The sequence below is a fragment of the Amia ocellicauda genome, chromosome 5 (genome assembly GCF_036373705.1).
Source record: "Amia ocellicauda isolate fAmiCal2 chromosome 5, fAmiCal2.hap1, whole genome shotgun sequence".
Lineage (NCBI taxonomy): Eukaryota > Metazoa > Chordata > Actinopteri > Amiiformes > Amiidae > Amia > Amia ocellicauda.
The window spans coordinates 4,777,277-4,795,261 of NC_089854.1; the positions used below are offsets into that span (position 1 = coordinate 4,777,277).

The window sequence follows — 17,985 nt, forward strand, 5'->3', positions numbered from 1 at the left end:
GTGTGGTGTTTTATTTGCTGTCCTGTTGTGTGTGCAGTCCAGCCTGTGTTCAACAGCCTAGCAATGCGTATTATGTGGCGGAAATGACGTGGTTTATGAGGAGGTTTTTGACCTCAGATGCTTCCTTGGATTCTTTCCATAACGTCTCTGCGGCTGCGCGCCCCCTGCTGGCAGAACTGTGGAAACGCACTGCAAAGAAACTGCGTCAGAAAGGGCGACGCTAAATCAGTTCTGAGGTGTATAGCGCCTTGCGCAGTACAGATGGATAAACCGAAAACAAAAATAAACCATTAGGAAAATACGCCAATTACAACAATAGTTTGTTTCAGTGGTGTTCGCCTTTGAAAAAGTTGTAAAAAGCGTACGTGTTGTAAAATGCACAATTACACAAGTGAAGAAACCGCAGTAAATGTATAAATATACATCCCTTTCACCGCGCATGCTTCTCATGGGTCTAAAACTGAAGGGCGGGTGGATGTTTAAAGAGTGATTAGACTCCTTATAAACGGAATTATTTATACATCCTGCAATTGTCTGCCGCGTCCTGTTACAAGAATAAGGCATAAGATCCACACGTCATACGTCTAACTAGTCTCCAATCAATGCAGCATCGTTTTCATTAAAATAAATGATATATACTAATTCACCTATGTCTTGTGCTGTCCTCGTTACACTTTTTGTAACAATAAATAAACGCACGTGTCAATTATTGTAATTGGCTTAATTAATTAATCATCTTCAAGTGCGGCCAATTAACGGACAGCCCTATGAAAAAGAGGCCGACAGGCGCGGGGCACCGTGGTGTGGGAGCGGGAGTTTGAAAGTTAACGGTCGTGTCTGTTGTAGTTGGTGGTGTTTTTGGTTCGTTTGTTTTTTGTTCATTTGTGAAATGGGGGTGTGTTTGTGTGCTTTGTGCTTTTACACAGGGTTGTTACCCGTCCTGATCTTCACACAGGACCTTGCGGTTGACAGTGATGTTGACCTGGACTTGGAGAACCTGTCCGAGCCCGACCTGGCCCAACGGGCTCGGGATGCGCGGCACTCTGCCTCCAAAGACCCGGCATCTCCAAATGCCGCAGATCAGCCTTACAACTATCTCCCCATGTACAGACACGTACTGCAGCCTGTTGTGAACAAAACCGAGTTCAAGCCCGCGGCGGACAACCGAGAGCTGCCCAAGGCCATCAAGAAGATCCTGCTGCCCCACCGGTACTGGTCTGTGCCGAGGCCCCTGCGCCCGGTGCAGCGTGACGGCCTGCTGGTGTGGTGCAGCTACAGCCAGCTCTACGTGATGATCAACCGCAACATCCACGGCTTCAGGTGCAAGGTGTCCGAGCTGAGCCTGGGGAGCTGCCCGGTCAGCAGAACTACCAAGAAATACTTCTACTTCATCTATGGTCTTCATGAGTGTGGAAACAAGGTGGCGGTGAGTCGAGTTGTGCTTTTGCCCTGACTTACTGACTTCAACTGCAGACTTCTCACCCAAATGTATACATGGTGTATATTCTGTCATTTTTAATGTCTTGCTGGACTGGGGAAGAGTAAGATCTGAGAAGGATTTGTTCCCTCCTCAGGTGGTAGATGGCCAACTGGCTTATTCCAACACACTCCGCTACGCCCCAGCTACTTCTCAAGGCCCAGTGATCCGCTCCGTTCCCTTCTCTGTGCCCATCCAGTGTCGCTATAATCGGTATTGAGTGGCTCGCTTCTGAAACTACAGTCCTCGGTGCATGCATTTGGATGCTCTAAAGCCATGTTTCTGCTACAGGTTCCACTACTCCTACAAGATGGGCTTCCTCCCCACATGGCCCCGGAAGCAAAAGTTCTTCAAGGACCTCAAGAACAAGTATGGCTTTGTCCTCATTCCCACCGACGGTATGTGTTGACCCAAACCCTTGTGCTGGTGTCTGCAGTGACGTGAATGGCGTTGGAAAGCTTGAGTGTGGAAGTGAACTCCAGTTCCTCAGGGCAAGATCTGCCATCAGTTGTACATCTTGTGCCTCAAGTCCTGGCTTCATCCTGAGGAACTGGGGCCGGTTGCACAAAAGGTCTTGAATGCTTTTGTTTTTTAGGTCTTAGAATTACATTTAAGCCCAAAATAAATAGGCCTGTTGCACAAAACAAAATCGGTTTGGTATGAAATGCAAGTCCTTTGTTAAGCCTACCCTACACCAGACTTAAATGATGAAAAGGTATCTCTTGCTATAGAACCTGACGTGTAAACCAACATGGCAGCACATATGCCAGGTAACTTTTGAATTATTAAATTAAAGGGGATTTCATCGAGAGGATATTTAAGGACAGGCAAAAGCCTTCTCGTATAAATAATTCGGATCACACTGGAGAAAGCTCTAAATGTTTCATTACATGCATAGTTATGGAAGTTTGACTAATAATAGCAGCAACTAATATGACCCTGACTTTTTTTTTTTATTGATTTAACTTACATTTTAGGTGAACCATTACAATACAAATTCAAATCTAGTATCCATTATTAATAATGACAAATGTATTAACCAACAACTCTTAACTAAAATGTTCTCCTTCCCCTTCGAATCGTGCCATTTTGATTTCTAGATCAAGTTTTTCCCTTTACAACTTCCCTTCTGGACAGTCAACGTAAAGTTCCTGTCTTTGAACCTAGTTTTTCTTTGTTTAGTTTGAACGTGGCCGACCTCTTCACAATCTGCAATTAAAGTACGTGTCCTGTTATGTAGTCGGTAAAACTGCTGTAAAATAAGTAATATATTAATAATTGTAACTATACAAATGGTCATACGTTAAAATTGGGGACTGCAGGGTCTGTTTTGTGCAGCGCTCTTATCGGGAGGTCAGATTTCACAGGACTTGGACTAAAGCTAGGACTTTAAGCCTTTTTAGTGCAACTGGCCCCTGGACTGTATCTACATCTATATCCCATTGTCTGTATAGTGACCTAATCTTTGACATGTCCTAAAAGAATTGACTTCCACAAATCTGTCCCTGTTGAAAGGCACAAAATGGGTTAATGTCTTCCCTTGGTTTCCCTTGAACAGCTGACTGGACCAGGCGTGCCCCAAAGACCACCTACTACCTGGGCCAGCCAATGTACTTCCAGGCTACTGCCTACATTGCAACTGGAGGACAGCGGCTTTTCATCCACTCCTGTTACGCCACCCCTACCCCAGACCACAACTCCAAACCCAGATTCACAGTGATTGACAACTTTGGGTAATGTGCATCTGAACTCGACCCACCGCTTCACTGCGATGCTCTTCCCTTCCTGACCTTTAGAGACGTGTTCTCTGGCCTCAGGTGCATGGTTGACAGCAAGATGGACGGCTGCGGGTCACGATTCATCCCGTACGAGAGGAAAGATGTCGTCCGCCTCACTGTTGATGCCTTCCTGTTCCAGAAAGCTCTTTCGCAGGTGACGTACTTGCTCTGGAGACTCGGACTCGGATGTTCAGTCTCCCTATAAACCGGTCCCCTCTCTCCCTACAGCACGGGTCCACGGAGCTGTACATCCACTGCACCATGGTGTTGGCAAGTGCTCGGGCGACGCCGGGCAATAAGGCCTGCACTTACAACCGGAAGGAGAAAAGGTAAAAAGACGACTGGCCTGGCTGCACTATAAACAGCTGCTTCTTGCCACTAACGCGTGCCTGTCCTCTTCAGATGGGAGGAAGTGGATGGAGATCATGAGGTCTGCACGTGCTGCGACTCCAAATGTCATGCTGAGAAAAACGAAGGTAGGAAGCTTTGAGATCATGGTGCTTTAAACTCCTTGGTGGCAGCCATAACTCCAACATCTCGACTTCCAAAGTGTTCTTGCAGTGCATGGATGGTTGTGGTCTTCTACCCGCATCTTCCACAGGTGCCAGGAGCCTGGTGACCTCGGCCTCCCTGCCCTTCAGCAGTCGAGGAACCAGAGGGGCGCTGACTACGGAGGCCGCTCTGAAGGTTGAGGAGAAACTGGAGAATGGTGTTTGGAACGAGAAACCGGTGGACCAGGCCGCCCTGGGAGAGGCGGTGGATTTGGTGGGGCCCGCCGAGGTGCGCGGCCAGCTTGGGGAGACCTTGGCTGTGGAGCAAGAGCAGCCTGGGAAGATCCCTGAGGGATGGCCTGATCAATAAGGCAAGGCTACCTTCCCCACCTCGTGCTCTCCAACCTGCTGTGGCTGTCCCCTGGTTTAAAGATCTTGTCTGCTCACTGGTTTCTCTCTCTCCCCAGGTTCCTGAGCAGACGAGTGCTTTAGTCTGACCCTTCAGTTTCTGAAATGCAATTAAATAAAAAAAAGAAACTGGCAGTCCCGTCTTGTTCACCATTTTTATTTGAAGCCAGAGTTAATAAACTCTACTGAACTGTTGTGACTCCAGGCTGAGGCTTTGTGCAGGTTTGCAACTTCCTCTCCTTCGCTCCATCTACAAAAGCCACATGCGAGTTGTGCAGAGTGGTTTAATTGCAATGTAACAGCAGGTGTGAAGTCATTTAAGGTCTCTAAACTCGCAAGCAAAACTTAACTTGCTACTTTTATGTATTTACAGAATATGCATAAGTAGCAAAATGATTCTACCACTTCATAAGGGCAAGTTTTCATGAAGGAAAGGAAAAGGAGCAATGCCCTGCCCCCCCTGACAGATTCAGCATGGGTGGGTTGTGTTGGTGTAGAAGCTCCAACAAGAAAATCGTGTAGATAGTGAAAATAGCCTATAGTTCATTAACCACAACCAATTGAAAATCAAATTGGCGAAACCAGAAATTCCACCCTATTTACAGTCGCATGACGTGCCAAAACGCAGACGTTGCTGTAATACCCTCCTAAACCATGGGGGTGTGTGGGGGGGCATCTACATCTGCCCTTTTCCACCCCGCTGGAGGTATAAACTCTCCTGTGTCCGGGCAGGCTGGGCGTAGGGGAGAGCTGGCATCTCCACTGGTGCCCGGGTGCCAGCCAGCCCAGCTCTGGCTCAGGTGCGGGCCGACGCGAGTGGGTGGGGGCTGACGTCACGCGTGTCGCCGCGCTGGGTGGAGGTTGAGCTCGGAGGAGGAGGAGGAGGAGGAGGAGGAGGAAGACGGGCGGGCGGGCGGCGCTGGTGTCGGGCTGTCGGATCCTGTGCTTGTCCTCCGCGCTGTTTCCCCGGCGCTTGGGCACAATGAGCGCCCGGAGAGCCGCGTTCCGCCGGGAGGAGATCCACGGCACGGTGTGGGAGGTCCCGGAGCGCTACTCGGGGCTCAAGCAGATCGGCACCGGCGCGTACGGCTCGGTGTGGTGAGTGGCATGGCCCGGCGCCAACTCGGCTGATCTTCTCTTGCGCACAATAAACTTTTCCTGCGGCTGAGCCGTGCATTAGACGGGTCCGTTTCTATACCGTGTAGCCGTCCACAGCCACAGACGGGATTGAAGGTCTATTTTTGCGCACCGGGGACTGCGACGTTGCCCGTCCTGGAGGCGCTCAGCACAGCTGCCGACAGTCCTGCGCGGTTTCGCTCTGCTGTGATTGCAGTCTAAGGTTTCACAGTCGGACGGGAACAGCCGGTGCTTCTGGTGGGACGGCAGTGAGCGCTGTCTGCGGGCTGGGCCGGGCTGTCTGCGGGCTGTCTGCCCGGCTCTGAGCGCTGCTGTTGCGTGCGTCTCGCCTGGCAGCCCCGCACCGAGCTGCACCGTCGGCTGCCCTCCGCGCTTTGCTGCCAGGACCACCATCCCTGCACAGAGGAGAGCTGCTCGCTGTCTGCCGTGCATTTGTAAGATGAATAATGTATTTTGCGCTGCACGTAGGTGGGATCAGATGTGTTGCACAATCTGGTGTGCGAGCGCACTTATATTGAGCTTTTTATTTTTACTTTTGTTTTAGAGACTCGGGGGTCGGGGAGAGAGAACTCAATTGTTCCTTATTAGAAATAACCCGTTATTAAAGTCAGCCACTGTGCACACAACGGTTACACACAGCCAGCGCTTTCCTGCGATTAATTCATAGGCAGAAAATAGAGGAGAAATTGCATTATTTCCGTTATAGGGTTTGTAAAGCACATCTGACAATGATGCTGTGGGCTATGGAGCGGGAATGCATTGTGTAATAGCCTGGCCACCACAAATGCATGAAACACACAATCTGCATCCATGCAATAGAAATGTCATTCAAAAGGAGCAAATGCTGCTAATTAACATCACATTGCATTTGTACTGAGACAGGTTTTGTGCATTGGGCCCATGCCTGATTATAATAAGCACGGGGTGTTGTTGTGTAAGAAGACGTCATTTAGTGAATTCACACTCTGTAACCATTTATCATGGCGTGTCCTCCACCTTTAATTACAGTAAAGGCATCTATAAATATATTCCCACTGGTTTGGGTGTGCCAGTGAACTGCACACTGCAGGTACAGGGAGGCTGGCTGACGTCACCCCAGGCCAGAGCCCTGCATAGTTATCTCTGGCTAAAGTGACAGTTGTGTATAAGTCTGTGTAAACACGGCAGCCCAGCTTGTTTATGTTGGGCCCGAGTGTTTTCATCCTTCCCCGGTCACAGCTCTGGCCAGTCTTGCTTTTCTAGTTTTCATTTGGTTTCCTTGTGTATTTGAAATCAAACCACTCGGGCCTACGCTTTTTCTTTTATCGTTATTGAAACACCTGGTTGGATACTTTAAGGAAATTGAATTCAGTTGTCCCCCAAAGTATCACAAATCAGTATTTATTCCAAAAGAAGCAACACTGAACATAACCATGAACAGTGCTTTCAGAGATGGCTTTGTTTCTAGTTCTGAATTCATTTGTACATGAATAGACATATAAATTATATATCCTCTGTGTGTACAAGGCTCAATATAATATGAGGTGCAAATACAGTCGCGTCTTAATGCATCTGAAACATCTGGGTGAAGGGCTTATTATGACCGTTCAAATGAACTGTCTAACTGAGATCACAGTGAAAACCTGAAACTGAAGCTGTTCTGTAATCCAGCCCCCTGCCCCCACATCGCTTTCATTTAAGCCGGGGGCATCATCATCAGAGCGTCAGTTTCTGCGCAGCGGCGAGGGGCGTAACGGTGCTAGCATATGCACAGTCGAGCATATCCTGCCTCTGAACGATGCTGGGCTCTAAATATGTGACCACAAGGGGGAAAACCTGTCACGCTTTAATTTTGGGTGTCGTTTCCTTCTGGTTCTCCACTTTGAAACGTTCATAAAGATCAGTTCCTAACAGAGCAGGGCGTCTGCTGTCCACCGCTTCCACTCGCTCCACCCGCTGTACCCCTCTGCTCTACCGCCCCTTGATGTTGTCCCCCCCCCCCCCCCATCTCCCTGTCCCCCAGCTCGGCCATCAATGAGAAGACCCAGGAGAAAGTGGCCATCAAGAAACTGCACCGGCCCTTCCAGTCAGAGATCTTCGCCAAGAGGGCCTACAGGGAGCTGCGCCTCCTCAAGCACATGAAGCATGAGAATGTAAGTCACGCCATTCTAGAACACTAATCATTGTTCGCTCTGGTTCCGGGGCTTGAATATTTGTTCCACAACTTTTTCTCTTCTCTCTTCACCTCCGGGGGAATTTTCTGGCGATGAATAGCGATGTTGAGCTAAGCAGCCGGTGACTGAACACGTCCTCCCCGTGTGTGGACAGGCTCGCGTGTGAGCGATGATGTGCTCATGTCCTGTTCCCTTCTTCCTGCAGGTGATCGGACTCCTGGATGTGTTCACTCCTGCCGCCACCCTGGCAGACTTCCAGGACTTGTACGTTGCTTTCTTCCGTGTTTATCGCGACCCCCCGGACACGGGAAAAGTACTATTCAAATACACGTGTGATGTCTGGAGAGGTGTAACTGATCTCCGTGTCTGATTTAAACTCATACAGGCAGATGATGATTAAAAAGGAGAAGTTGTGTGAAATGTAGTTCTTCGGAAAGTAATCCATCCTCTGTTATTTCCCTTTAAAGGATAGTTGCCTGGCTTGTCTGGGGAACCCAATAGAGCTAGCTAGGGGGCAGGGATTTGTTCAGATTAAAAACAGAAGATCAGTGTGTCGTTAAAGGGGAGGGCTGCTGACGTCTGCTGTTGTCGTTTGTGTTTGCTGTGTAGCTACCTGGTGATGCCGTACATGTACACAGATTTGTCCAAGGTGAGGGGAGTCCTCTCCGAAGACAGGATCCAGTTTCTGGTCTACCAGATGCTCAGTGGATTGAAGGTCAGTAAGGTCTCCGTACAGCAGGAGAGATGTGATTTGACGTCTCTTTCTGCCCAAGGCTGAGTTGGATCCTTCTAGGTCTTATTGTGCGTCACCTCTGCCACTCCAAGACCGCAGAACGATCCCTGAGGCCCTTGTAGGCCAGATGCACAATGACTCAAACCGTCTCGAGGCTGAAAACGTTCTTAACCTTCCAGAAACCGCGTCTTCTATACATCGGTCCAAAACAGGGGCTCGAATGAGTAAGATGTTTGCACAGAAGATTGTCTCACTGGTGTCAGTCTCTGAAATGTGTGAGTGACTGATCAGTAATGTATCCGTAGTCTGGTTTAGCTTCTCTTCTCTTTTTCGGTGATCCTCGTCCACTTGTTCTGGTGTGTGTGTGAGTGTGTCTCTGTGTGTGTGTGAGTGTGTCTCTGTATCTGTGTCTGTGTGTGTGTGAGTGTGTCTCTGTATCTGTGTCTGTGTGTGTGTGTGTGTCTCTCTGTATCTGTCTCTCTGTGTGTGTGTGAGTGTCTCTCTGTGTCTGTGTGTGTGTGTGTGTGTGTGTCTCTCTGTATCTCTGTGTGTGTGTGTGTGTGTGTGTCTCTCTGTATCTCTGTCTGTGTGTGTGTGTGTGTGAGTGTCTCTGTGTGTGTGAGTGTCTCTGTCTCTCTGTCTGTCTGTGTGTGAGTGTCTCTCTGTCTGTCTGTGTGTGAGTGTCTCTGTGTGTGTCTGTGTGTGTGTGTCTGTGTGTGTGTGTCTCTGTGTCTGTGTCTGTGTGTGTGTGTCTCCCTGTGTCTCTGTCTGTGTGTGTGTGTCTCTCTGTATCTGTCTGTGTGTGTGAGTGTCTCTCTGTGTGTGTGTCTGTGTGAGTGTGTGTGAGTGTCTCTGTGTGTGTCTCTGTGTGTGTGTGTGTGTGCGTGAGTGTGTCTGTGTCTGTCTGTGGTTATTTGCCAAAGACTAGATTACTTCAATAGCGTTTGTATTACATGGGACATTGTAAATGTTTTGCAATGCCTGTATTTTGTAACAACATGCAGTGTGTCTGAGACGTGGCTGACTCAGAGCTTCAGTTTTCTTCCTGTCGCTACCTGTTCGTTCAGTGTGATTCACATTTCCTTTCAAATGGTATCAAATCACCCCAGATTTATGGATTTATAGATGCCACAACGTTAGTTTTTTCTTTCTTCCCTAACAATTAAATTGTCTCTTCTTTTGCAGTACATCCATTCGGCGGGGATCATTCACAGGGTAAGTGAATTATTTTGTATCCGTTCACTGAACTGGCTGACCCTCCAGTATAGAAATCGATAGATCCGTGCTGCCAACCAGAACCTCTGTGAACATCCCACACGGAGATCTGTCTCACACGCGTCTTTATGAATCGGCCGACGGAGTGGCCCGTGGGTGTCCGCCGTTCCCACACCGGCTCTGTGTGCGCCCTCTCTCCCCTCTCGTCTGGGGCGTGTCTCGACTCGAAGGATCAAAGCGGCACCGGCAGCGTGGAATGTGTCTTGGGGGCGGGGGTGGGGTCTGTGAGTGTCGGGCTCGCTCTGCCCCGTGTGACGGATGCGTCTCGGCGCCCGGGGCCCGTCGGAACCTGTTTGGGAGTGCGGAGGCTGTGGGCTGCTTTCTCCCGAGTTACACCAGCCGGGGAAAGCTGGAATAGGGACAAACGAGAGGAGGCCATCTGGTCTTTTGTCTTGTGTGGCTGGATGTTAGTAGGCCTGTGATCCGAGGCCCCAGGTTACAGAATGCCACGGGGCAGTTTGGTCCGTGCAACCCACCCTCGCCAAAAGGCTTTGTGTAAATATGACTTGAAAATCCTGGGGTAACTGCGTACCTCGGGACGATATTATGGTGCCTAGTTAGTTTCCGTTTAATTTGTTCTCCCTGTGTCTGATGTTGTTATTATTATTATTTTTATTTCTTGGCAGACGCCCTTATCCAGGGCGACTTACAACATAAGTGTAACTAATCATAATGTTGTAACTAATCATCTCGTTTCAATGTGCAAGAATATTGTATGATCCTCCTGTGGTTTCGCAGGGTATTTCTGCACTTTTTAACTAATTGCATCTGGTCTGAGCTGATGATGGCAGCAGCTTGTGTTTGTGATCTCTCCTGCACGACGAGTAACGCGTTTAAAACTCCATTAAGCGCTGGGGTGGATCGGAAACCACGAGCGTCTGCGGCTGAGCGTCTGCGGCTGTACGTCTGGAGGCCGTCGCTGGTTATCTGCTCGTGACAGAGTGACCTTCGGGTCCTGTGGGCGGGGCGGGATGGCGGATCTGCGGGGTGTGGACCGTCCTTGGCTGGTTACTGATTACAGGTCTGACGTTCCTTCGGCACACAATCGGGCCTCAATGCCAGCCTCTGATAGCGCCGCTTTCAACCCCCGGGCTTTGCTGCATCATCTGTCTTTTTTTCCGTGGCCTCGCGCCTTTCTGTTGTGGTTTGTGTGTACAGAAAGGAGACGAGGAGACTATAGATCGGAAAATGAATATGGATTCTCTCTCTCTGTCTGTCTCTTTCTCCTACAGGATCTGAAACCTGGCAACCTGGCTGTAAATCAAGATTGCGAATTGAAGGTATTTTGTTTTTGCTGCTGCGTTGATCCTGCCTCTGTGTTCAGTCAGACTTCCCACTGACCGGCATGTAGACGCCCATTTAAGGAGCGAGAGATTGACCGCAGACCACTGCGCTATTGTTACAGCTTATATTAGTGCTGTCCAAAGGGAGGCCGCGATTAACTGATCAGATCAATAGATTTAGAAACGCGCAGTGTGAGGCATGGGGTTGTAAATTAAATCCCTCCTCCCTCCCCGCACTGTGAAGAACCACCAAATCCTGCCCCCTGGAACCGCCTCTGCCACCCTGCCCTGACACTGTTCCTGGTACCAGTGCAATTAATGGCCAATTAATAGTCTGAGTTTCTTACCTTTGCTCTCTGTGGAAAAAGTAAACACCCCCCCCCCTCTCCCTCTCTCTCTCTCTCTCTCTCTCAGATCCTGGATTTCGGGCTGGCACGGCACACCGAGCCGGAGATGACGGGTTACGTGGTGACGCGGTGGTACCGGGCCCCAGAGGTCATTCTCAACTGGATGCACTACAACCAGACTGGCAAGACCCTTTACCGATTCATTGAAATCCTCCCTGATGCCTTAAATGGACCCAGAGGACAAGTACATGAGAGCAGAGAGCTCCCACAAGAGCAGAGGATCGTGTAGTTCACTTATAATAATACGAATCTGAATAATGCCCGGTGATGCAGCTCATTTCCCCCAATTATTAAGGCTTCAGAGGCAGTTTCTTTACCTAGACAGTGAAGCAGTCTGAGATGTCAGTGTCATGAAGAGTCCTCTAGGTGGCAGCCTGCCCAGTCTAGTGTAGCGGCACGAATGAGAGGAGAGAGGAGAGGAGAGAGGGTTTCAGCTCTCAACCACATGGAGATCAGAGCCCATTTGTACAAAGAAACAGTTTTTGAAATAATTTTGACCAGAATGATTCCTCTCTTTAAACGGAAGCCAGTTGGTGTATTTAGAAGCGGCTCGCTCTCCGTCCCGCTGGCTGCTGGCTGGGTTTGGCGAAACGAGACCCTGGCTTGTGTGTGGGCTGCGCCTGGGAAAACGGTCAAGTTATCTCTGCGAGAGGCCTCTCGTGTATTCGTCTCCTCAGCGGGAATTGAAGACGGAATCGTTTTTCCCGTTTCAAGATTGAAAAAACGATTTTCTCAGCCTGGCGGTCATTAAAATGTGACCCGTTGTTGTTCGGTGAAGATGGCGATTGGGTAGATAAAGGTTCCGAGAGACTTTGTATGTTCATTGGCCATCCTTTTCTTCCTGCCCTAGTGCAACCTTGCTCTCCGTGTTTCCTCTCCTGCCTAACCGTTTCTCCCTCTTCTCCCCACAGTGGACATCTGGTCAGTGGGCTGCATCATGGCGGAGATGATCAATGGCCGGACCCTCTTCAAGGGGAAAGATTGTATCCTTTCTCAATCGGTTTCCCTCTGCTTTGTTGGATCGCGGCTCAGGAATCGAGGACCTGCCTCCGCTGTTGTCCCGTTTCCCTTTTCCACATCTCCCTCTCTTCCCTCCTGCTGCTTTTACTTTCTTTTCATCCTTGACCCCTGACCACAGACATGGACCAGCTGACCCAAATTATGAAAGTCACGGGGGTGCCGGGACCAGACTTCATTAAGAAACTACAAAGTGAGGAGGTAAAGACGCATTTCGTAGTATTACCCTTTACATATGGCCATGCAGAAGGTTGATATATGTATATACACACGCCACCCCCTCGACACACCAGATTGGGATGCATCACTGGCTTCATTACCCATCGTGTTGGCGGTCTGTGCCATGTGCTAATTTTACAGTGTGCCCTACTTTTCTGTAGTGATTACAAGTTCTCTTCTGTACAGCAGCGGTGCAGAGTCTACAGACGCACCGTGCAGTACGACGACCACACTGTGCGCTGCATGTCCCTGTGTTCATAGCCTGTTTATAATTTTTGAGGGCTGCGACTGTCGGTTATACGGTATTTGACTCTTTCCTCGCTATTTCACCGCCCTGAATCTACTAGTTTTCTGTTGGACCCCAACGCCCGTGATGTACTGAGGGGGTGGTGTGAGTGTGTGGGTGGATATATCACGGGTACAGAAGAACGGTGGCAGAACTTCCACTGCATACATTTTAGGGGACGTTTTTAAAATCCCTGCGGTGCTGGTGTTGTGTGGGATCCTGCTTTTGTTTGTAGCTTCCACTTCCTGTATCTGGCAGCTGTAGCAGAGCGCTTTCCTATATCCACTCCTGCCCCGTGTGCCAGTACTGGTGGGATTGTGAGCTTGCACGTCTTATCTTTGCCTATCTTGGCGAGTGTGTGTATCTGTGAGTGCTTGGGGGTTATCTTCATTCCATTAACTTCCTCTTCGGCTACAGACGCCAGACAGCAGCCGTGTCAAGGTGATCTCGGCGCTGCCTTTCAAAACCTTGCACACTCTGTAATCGCTCTGTGAATCGCTTAGTGGTGGCGGATGATCTTTTGACAGAGATCCAGAGCCAAACTGTGCTTCAGAGTCTCCAATTGTAATTGCAGAAGCATTTAAAATAATGCAGGCCTGCAGGACAGATGTGTTATTATATGTATATTGAGGTTTGTGTGTGTGGGGCGCCTCTGAACTCTCAGGGGACCGAGATCAAACCGGACCTGTTTCCTGACTGGCTTTTCTTTTTCTTTCCGTTTCCTTGCTTTTCCTCTGGGTGCCGGAGGGCAGGCCAAGAGTTACGTGCGCTCTTTGCCGCGCTACCCCCGCAAGGACTTCTCCCTGCTGGTGCCGAGAGCCAGCTCGTCCGGTGAGTGTCCCCCCTCTCTCTCTCTGTCGACACCTGAACACAGCCACGGCTTTTGAAGCCACAACCATGCCCATATCTGATGTTCACACAGCTCAACCCTGAGCCAGACAGTATGGCCATAACCATAACCCCCAGAGATTAGATAACCATAACTCATAGACCAGCACTACCGTGACTTATACAGGTAAAGCTCCCACAGAGGAACCAACCCAAAAGGATGTGGAGTATATCTTGCCAGTGCGATTGCTGTGCTTTATCCAGTCGTATTTCAAAAGGTGTGTGTGTGTGTGTGTGTGTGTGTACAGCTCTGGAAAAAATTGAGACCACGTAACATTGATTTCTGAACTTGGAGTGGTCTCTTAATTTTTTTCAGAGCTGTATATATGTATGTATGTGTGTGTGAGTGTATGTATGTATATGTGTCGGTGTGTAGTCTCTGTGTGGAGCAGTCAGTGTGCTGCTCGCTCTCTCCCGGCGCTCGGAGGATCGGGCCTCTGCAGTAACGAGCCGTGTCCTTGTGCGGCTGGTCTCCATGGCTACGGGCTGTGTGCGCTGTGCGGCGCTAATTAAAAACCGGAGCCAGTCATTAACTGGCTGTGGTGTGGGGGTGTCATAGGGCAGGCATTGTTGCTGCACTGTACCAGAAAAACAGGACTGGACCCCCTCGATACAAATTGTGTGTGTGTGTGTGTGTGGCAGCTGTACCATGTGAAGGCTCTCTAATGTGTCTGGTCAGCACCATCTAAGCACCTTCACTCCCCTGCGCTTTGTTTACTGATACTTTTTATGTAATTATGTAATATGGTTCTGTAGTAAATAGTTTGTGACTATAACATACTACACGCCTGTACACAGGGGCAGCTCTGTGTGTTAATATGACCCCAAGTGTTTACAAGATTGTTATGCTCCAATGATGATAATAATTAATAATTAGTCTAAATATCAATGTGTGCGTGTTTTTTAAAGGCCTGTAGGTTTTAGAAAAGGCCACGGTAAAGCAGCGGCATTAATAAGTAGGGCCGTGTGTAACTGTGTGTGTGTGTGTGTGTGTGTGTGTGTGTGTGTGTGTAGCGGTCAATCTGCTGGAGAAGATGCTGGTCCTGGACTGCGATCGGCGCCTGACCGCGGCTCAGGCCCTGGACCACCCGTACTTCGACAGCCTGCGGGACCCCGAGGACGAGGACGTGAAGGCCGAGCCCTACGACGACACGCACGACAACGCCACCATGCCCGTCGACGAGTGGAAAAGTGAGTCGGCGTGCACGCGCTATCCCCGTCGTCCCTAGGTCACGATCGCAAGTGTTTATATCACGTCCACGCCATCTCTTCACTCTCTCTTTCCCAGCTGTGATATTCCCTGCAGTAGTTCAATCTCCTCGGTGTGTGCGGAGTGTAGTGTCTGCGGTTCAGGATCGCGCCTGTCCTTGCCTCACTCATCTCTCCCTCCTCTCCCCGCAGGCCTGTCGTTTGACGAGGTGAAGAGCTTCGTCCCATTCCCAAGGCGAGACTCCCGGAGGCGGTGCACACTGACCATCTGACCTTGAGCAGCGACAGGACATGCTTGCCCAGGCAGACACACACACACACACACACACACACACACACACTCCTACACAAGACTGACAAGGACTTTGGCCCAGAGCAAAGAAACAGGGCCTCAAAGCCACGATTTCCTACCGAGAACTCAAACATCCTCACGAACAGATTAAGCGGTGGAGGGGGGGGCAGGCCGGTGTCTCACCTTTAAAAAGCCGTTGGGGCCACAGACAGTCGTGGCTCCGGCTGCGTTTGAGCCGGGGGTCTTTCTCTCCGTGACCCTCTCTCTGCCCCGGCAACCTCCACCTGTCTGAGGGTGAACTGTCGCCGCATCAAAGACTGAAAACTGTTCCGATCGAGACAGCGGTGCGGTGGTTAGCAGTTAAAACGGTCGATGCGCTCCCCGATTCTTTCACTCATTGTTTTCTGTCTTTCAGCTTGATTTTTAAAACGGTTTACAGTGTCGATGATCGGTATAGATATAGTTTCTCAGTGTTGGTGTTGGTTCCACAGCTTGGCCGTGAAGCGCTCAGAGGAGACGTGCATTGCTTCTGATTTCTCCCGCTGCCGGTTATATTTCAGCGCCTGCACTTTGCATTGGAAGGTCCTTGTTTTGCTTTTTGTGTATTTTTGCAAGCCAGGAAAACTGCCAAACGGCAATTAAAAGGTCACCCTGCCCACTCACCAGTCCTACGAACTGGAGGGGCGTTCAGTGTGCGGTTAAGGTTTTAATTTTGATTCTAGTTTACAGGCTTATTTTCACAACGCATCTGTGATTATCTTTCTGGTGAGTTTATATTCAGTCTAGTAGAAGCCAACTGGCAAAGATTAAGATCCGTTATCTTCAGTGATATTATTCTTGCATTTAAAAAAACACTCAGGACCCGGGTCTTTCTGGACTGATGGACCTGACAAAACAAACAAAACAATCAACCACAAAAGGGAGAAACCTTAGGACCATCTGCTTTTTTGGCGTTATTTTAATGCCATGCTTGCCGTGGAGGTTGTGGTCTCCCTGTTGTCCTGTGGGCTTAAGTTCCCATTTGCCCTTGTCCCGGAGGAGTCCCCAGGGCCTGGGGAGGCACATGGCATATGTTCACAGTGCTGCAGTGTGGGAATTTGCAGAAGAGTAGACAAATTCAGGCCATCCAAGACCATGTGCCTTTTGCATCACGCAGACAACAACATTAATGGAGGAAATTTAACAGTTTCTGGGGGATGTGGGTCTCATTGCAGTATGATGGGGCTGTGTAGAGAATTGCACACCTGTGAGCAGGGAAGTGCCTCTTTCATCAGAAGCACAGTCTGAGGAGCACAAGGTCCATGTTTTGAGTTCTGGCTGAGGATAAATACTGACACCTAGCTAAGTGACTCCTTTACACCAGGGATGCACAACTCGAGTCCCAGAGTTTCTCTGATTCCTTGTCATCTCAAGAACTATGGAGCGCTGCTAAATTAGTCCGGTTAAGAGTCACTCGTTGGCCTAGGTGTTTGAGATCATGTGGGAGGCCAACCAGAAGATACTGGAGCTGTTCGGGACCAGAACTGGGCTTCCCTGCTTCACACAGTCTCCTCAACCCTTCTCCTGCTGAGTCGAAGTGTCTTACGGTTTTTATTTGAGCTCCGCTTCATAATATACTCAAGAATTGAGTTGCTGGTCAAAACAAATATGATCTTTAGCCTCTGACTGGACACTCCTCTAGAATGTGATTGGCTGGAGATCCCCAGGACCAGGAACGGAGATCACAGCATTATACTGGTGCTGATCGGCCATTTTGGAAACAAAGGCTTGTGAGCATGCTCCTGGGAGGAGAACCCAGTAATCTCCACACTCAACTGAGGGTATATGCAGGATGTGAGGGGGGCGGGAGTGCCGGCTTGGCTGGTTATAATCTAAACGCATCCCTTTCAGACCAGAGGAGCAGTTGATAAGACATTGAAAGAGAGGGGAAGGGAGATAAGGAGCCTTTAAAGAGCTGCTGTACTGGAGAGATGGGATGCCCCAGGGGGTGGATAGTCTTGGCCAGCGACAACAGTGTGCTCCTCAGCCACTGTGACCAAATGTTCTCAATCCCAGCCTTACGGACAGCGGTATTTATTTTCTGTCCCAGCTGAATTAATTACTTATTTTACCTCTTACGTGGGCTAATAACAAGCTCGGTAAGGCCTTTTAAATGGTTCTAAAGTTGCAGGTCTCAAGTAACATACAAGCTTTGAAAGACAATTCAAAATGTCCCATTGCATGCCCACCGAAAGCCTTAATTAGGTCTTATAAAGCCCGTGCTGAGCTCAATCGATGGTGCAGTAGAGTCATGGAGCAGCCAGTGGGATCCGCAAACCCGGAGGAACTGGGAACACAAGGCCCAGGATTGGGAAACCTTGAGTTACAGGGAGGTTGGGGGTTTCTTTATGCAATTCCTGTTGTGTTTTTATATCTTCACACAAAGTATCGGGATCTATTGTCTGCCATATATATGTATTTTTTTAATGTGTTGTTTTTGCAGAGGTGAGCCTTGTTAAGAAAATAAATATTTACTTGAATATTTGTAAAGTGATTAAAGTGAATTTATACCACCTATTATTTTAAAATGATTTGTATTTCTTGGCAGACGCCCTTAGCCAGGGCGACTTACAACATAAGAGGTTTACTGTCTTTATTGTTGTTATTTATCTTGTATTTAAGAACCTGGGCTTTTCAGCACACAACATAAAAGCAAGATTGCTTCCAATTTACTGAAGTAAGTAATGACGTTACAACAAGCTTACTTACTTACATACTGTCCACTATTCGCTTTTCTAAATTGTCCCTCAGTTGAATTATTCAGTAGATAATTCTGATATTTTCCATTTACGTAAAATGATAAAACTTGATAGCCAAGCACTAAGGTTACCTTTTAATGTTTCCTCCTCAAATGATGAATTCCAAACACAAAGCTAAAAAACAGATTGTGAGT

General features: G+C 49.0%; 2 protein-coding genes across 2 annotated transcripts; both read left to right on the forward strand.

The window, feature by feature from the left end:
* Window positions 1-91: 91 nt before the first annotated feature.
* Window positions 92-4,362, forward strand: LOC136749271 (zona pellucida sperm-binding protein 3). Its single transcript, XM_066703401.1, has 9 exons — window positions 92-1,426; window positions 1,575-1,690; window positions 1,769-1,875; window positions 3,036-3,210; window positions 3,295-3,409; window positions 3,484-3,584; window positions 3,658-3,731; window positions 3,857-4,117; window positions 4,214-4,362. Exons 1-8 carry the CDS (start codon window positions 890-892, stop codon window positions 4,114-4,116), a joined length of 1,485 nt encoding a protein of 494 aa, XP_066559498.1. The 5' UTR covers window positions 92-889; the 3' UTR covers window position 4,117; window positions 4,214-4,362.
* Window positions 4,363-5,045: 683 nt separating this feature from the next.
* Window positions 5,046-17,607, forward strand: mapk13 (mitogen-activated protein kinase 13). Its single transcript, XM_066703402.1, has 12 exons — window positions 5,046-5,252; window positions 7,294-7,423; window positions 7,650-7,708; window positions 8,054-8,159; window positions 9,363-9,392; window positions 10,685-10,732; window positions 11,150-11,264; window positions 12,054-12,125; window positions 12,281-12,360; window positions 13,417-13,495; window positions 14,567-14,743; window positions 14,954-17,607. Exons 1-12 carry the CDS (start codon window positions 5,137-5,139, stop codon window positions 15,031-15,033), a joined length of 1,092 nt encoding a protein of 363 aa, XP_066559499.1. The 5' UTR covers window positions 5,046-5,136; the 3' UTR covers window positions 15,034-17,607.
* The last annotated feature ends 378 nt before the right edge of the window (window positions 17,608-17,985 follow it).

Bases quoted from the DNA above. Each gene is read 5' to 3' on its own strand.
- LOC136749271 (XM_066703401.1), top strand. From the start codon at position 890: ATGGGGGTGTGTTTGTGTGCTTTGTGCTTTTACACAGGGTTGTTACCC. The intron at 1,427-1,574 runs GTGAGTCGAGTT...TTCCCTCCTCAG, and splicing joins AGTGTGGAAACAAGGTGGCG to GTGGTAGATGGCCAACTGGC. The intron at 3,732-3,856 runs GTAGGAAGCTTT...CATCTTCCACAG, and splicing joins TCATGCTGAGAAAAACGAAG to GTGCCAGGAGCCTGGTGACC.
- mapk13 (XM_066703402.1), top strand. From the start codon at position 5,137: ATGAGCGCCCGGAGAGCCGCGTTCCGCCGGGAGGAGATCCACGGCACG. The intron at 7,424-7,649 runs GTAAGTCACGCC...TTCTTCCTGCAG, and splicing joins AGCACATGAAGCATGAGAAT to GTGATCGGACTCCTGGATGT. The intron at 14,744-14,953 runs GTGAGTCGGCGT...CTCTCCCCGCAG, and splicing joins GCCCGTCGACGAGTGGAAAA to GCCTGTCGTTTGACGAGGTG.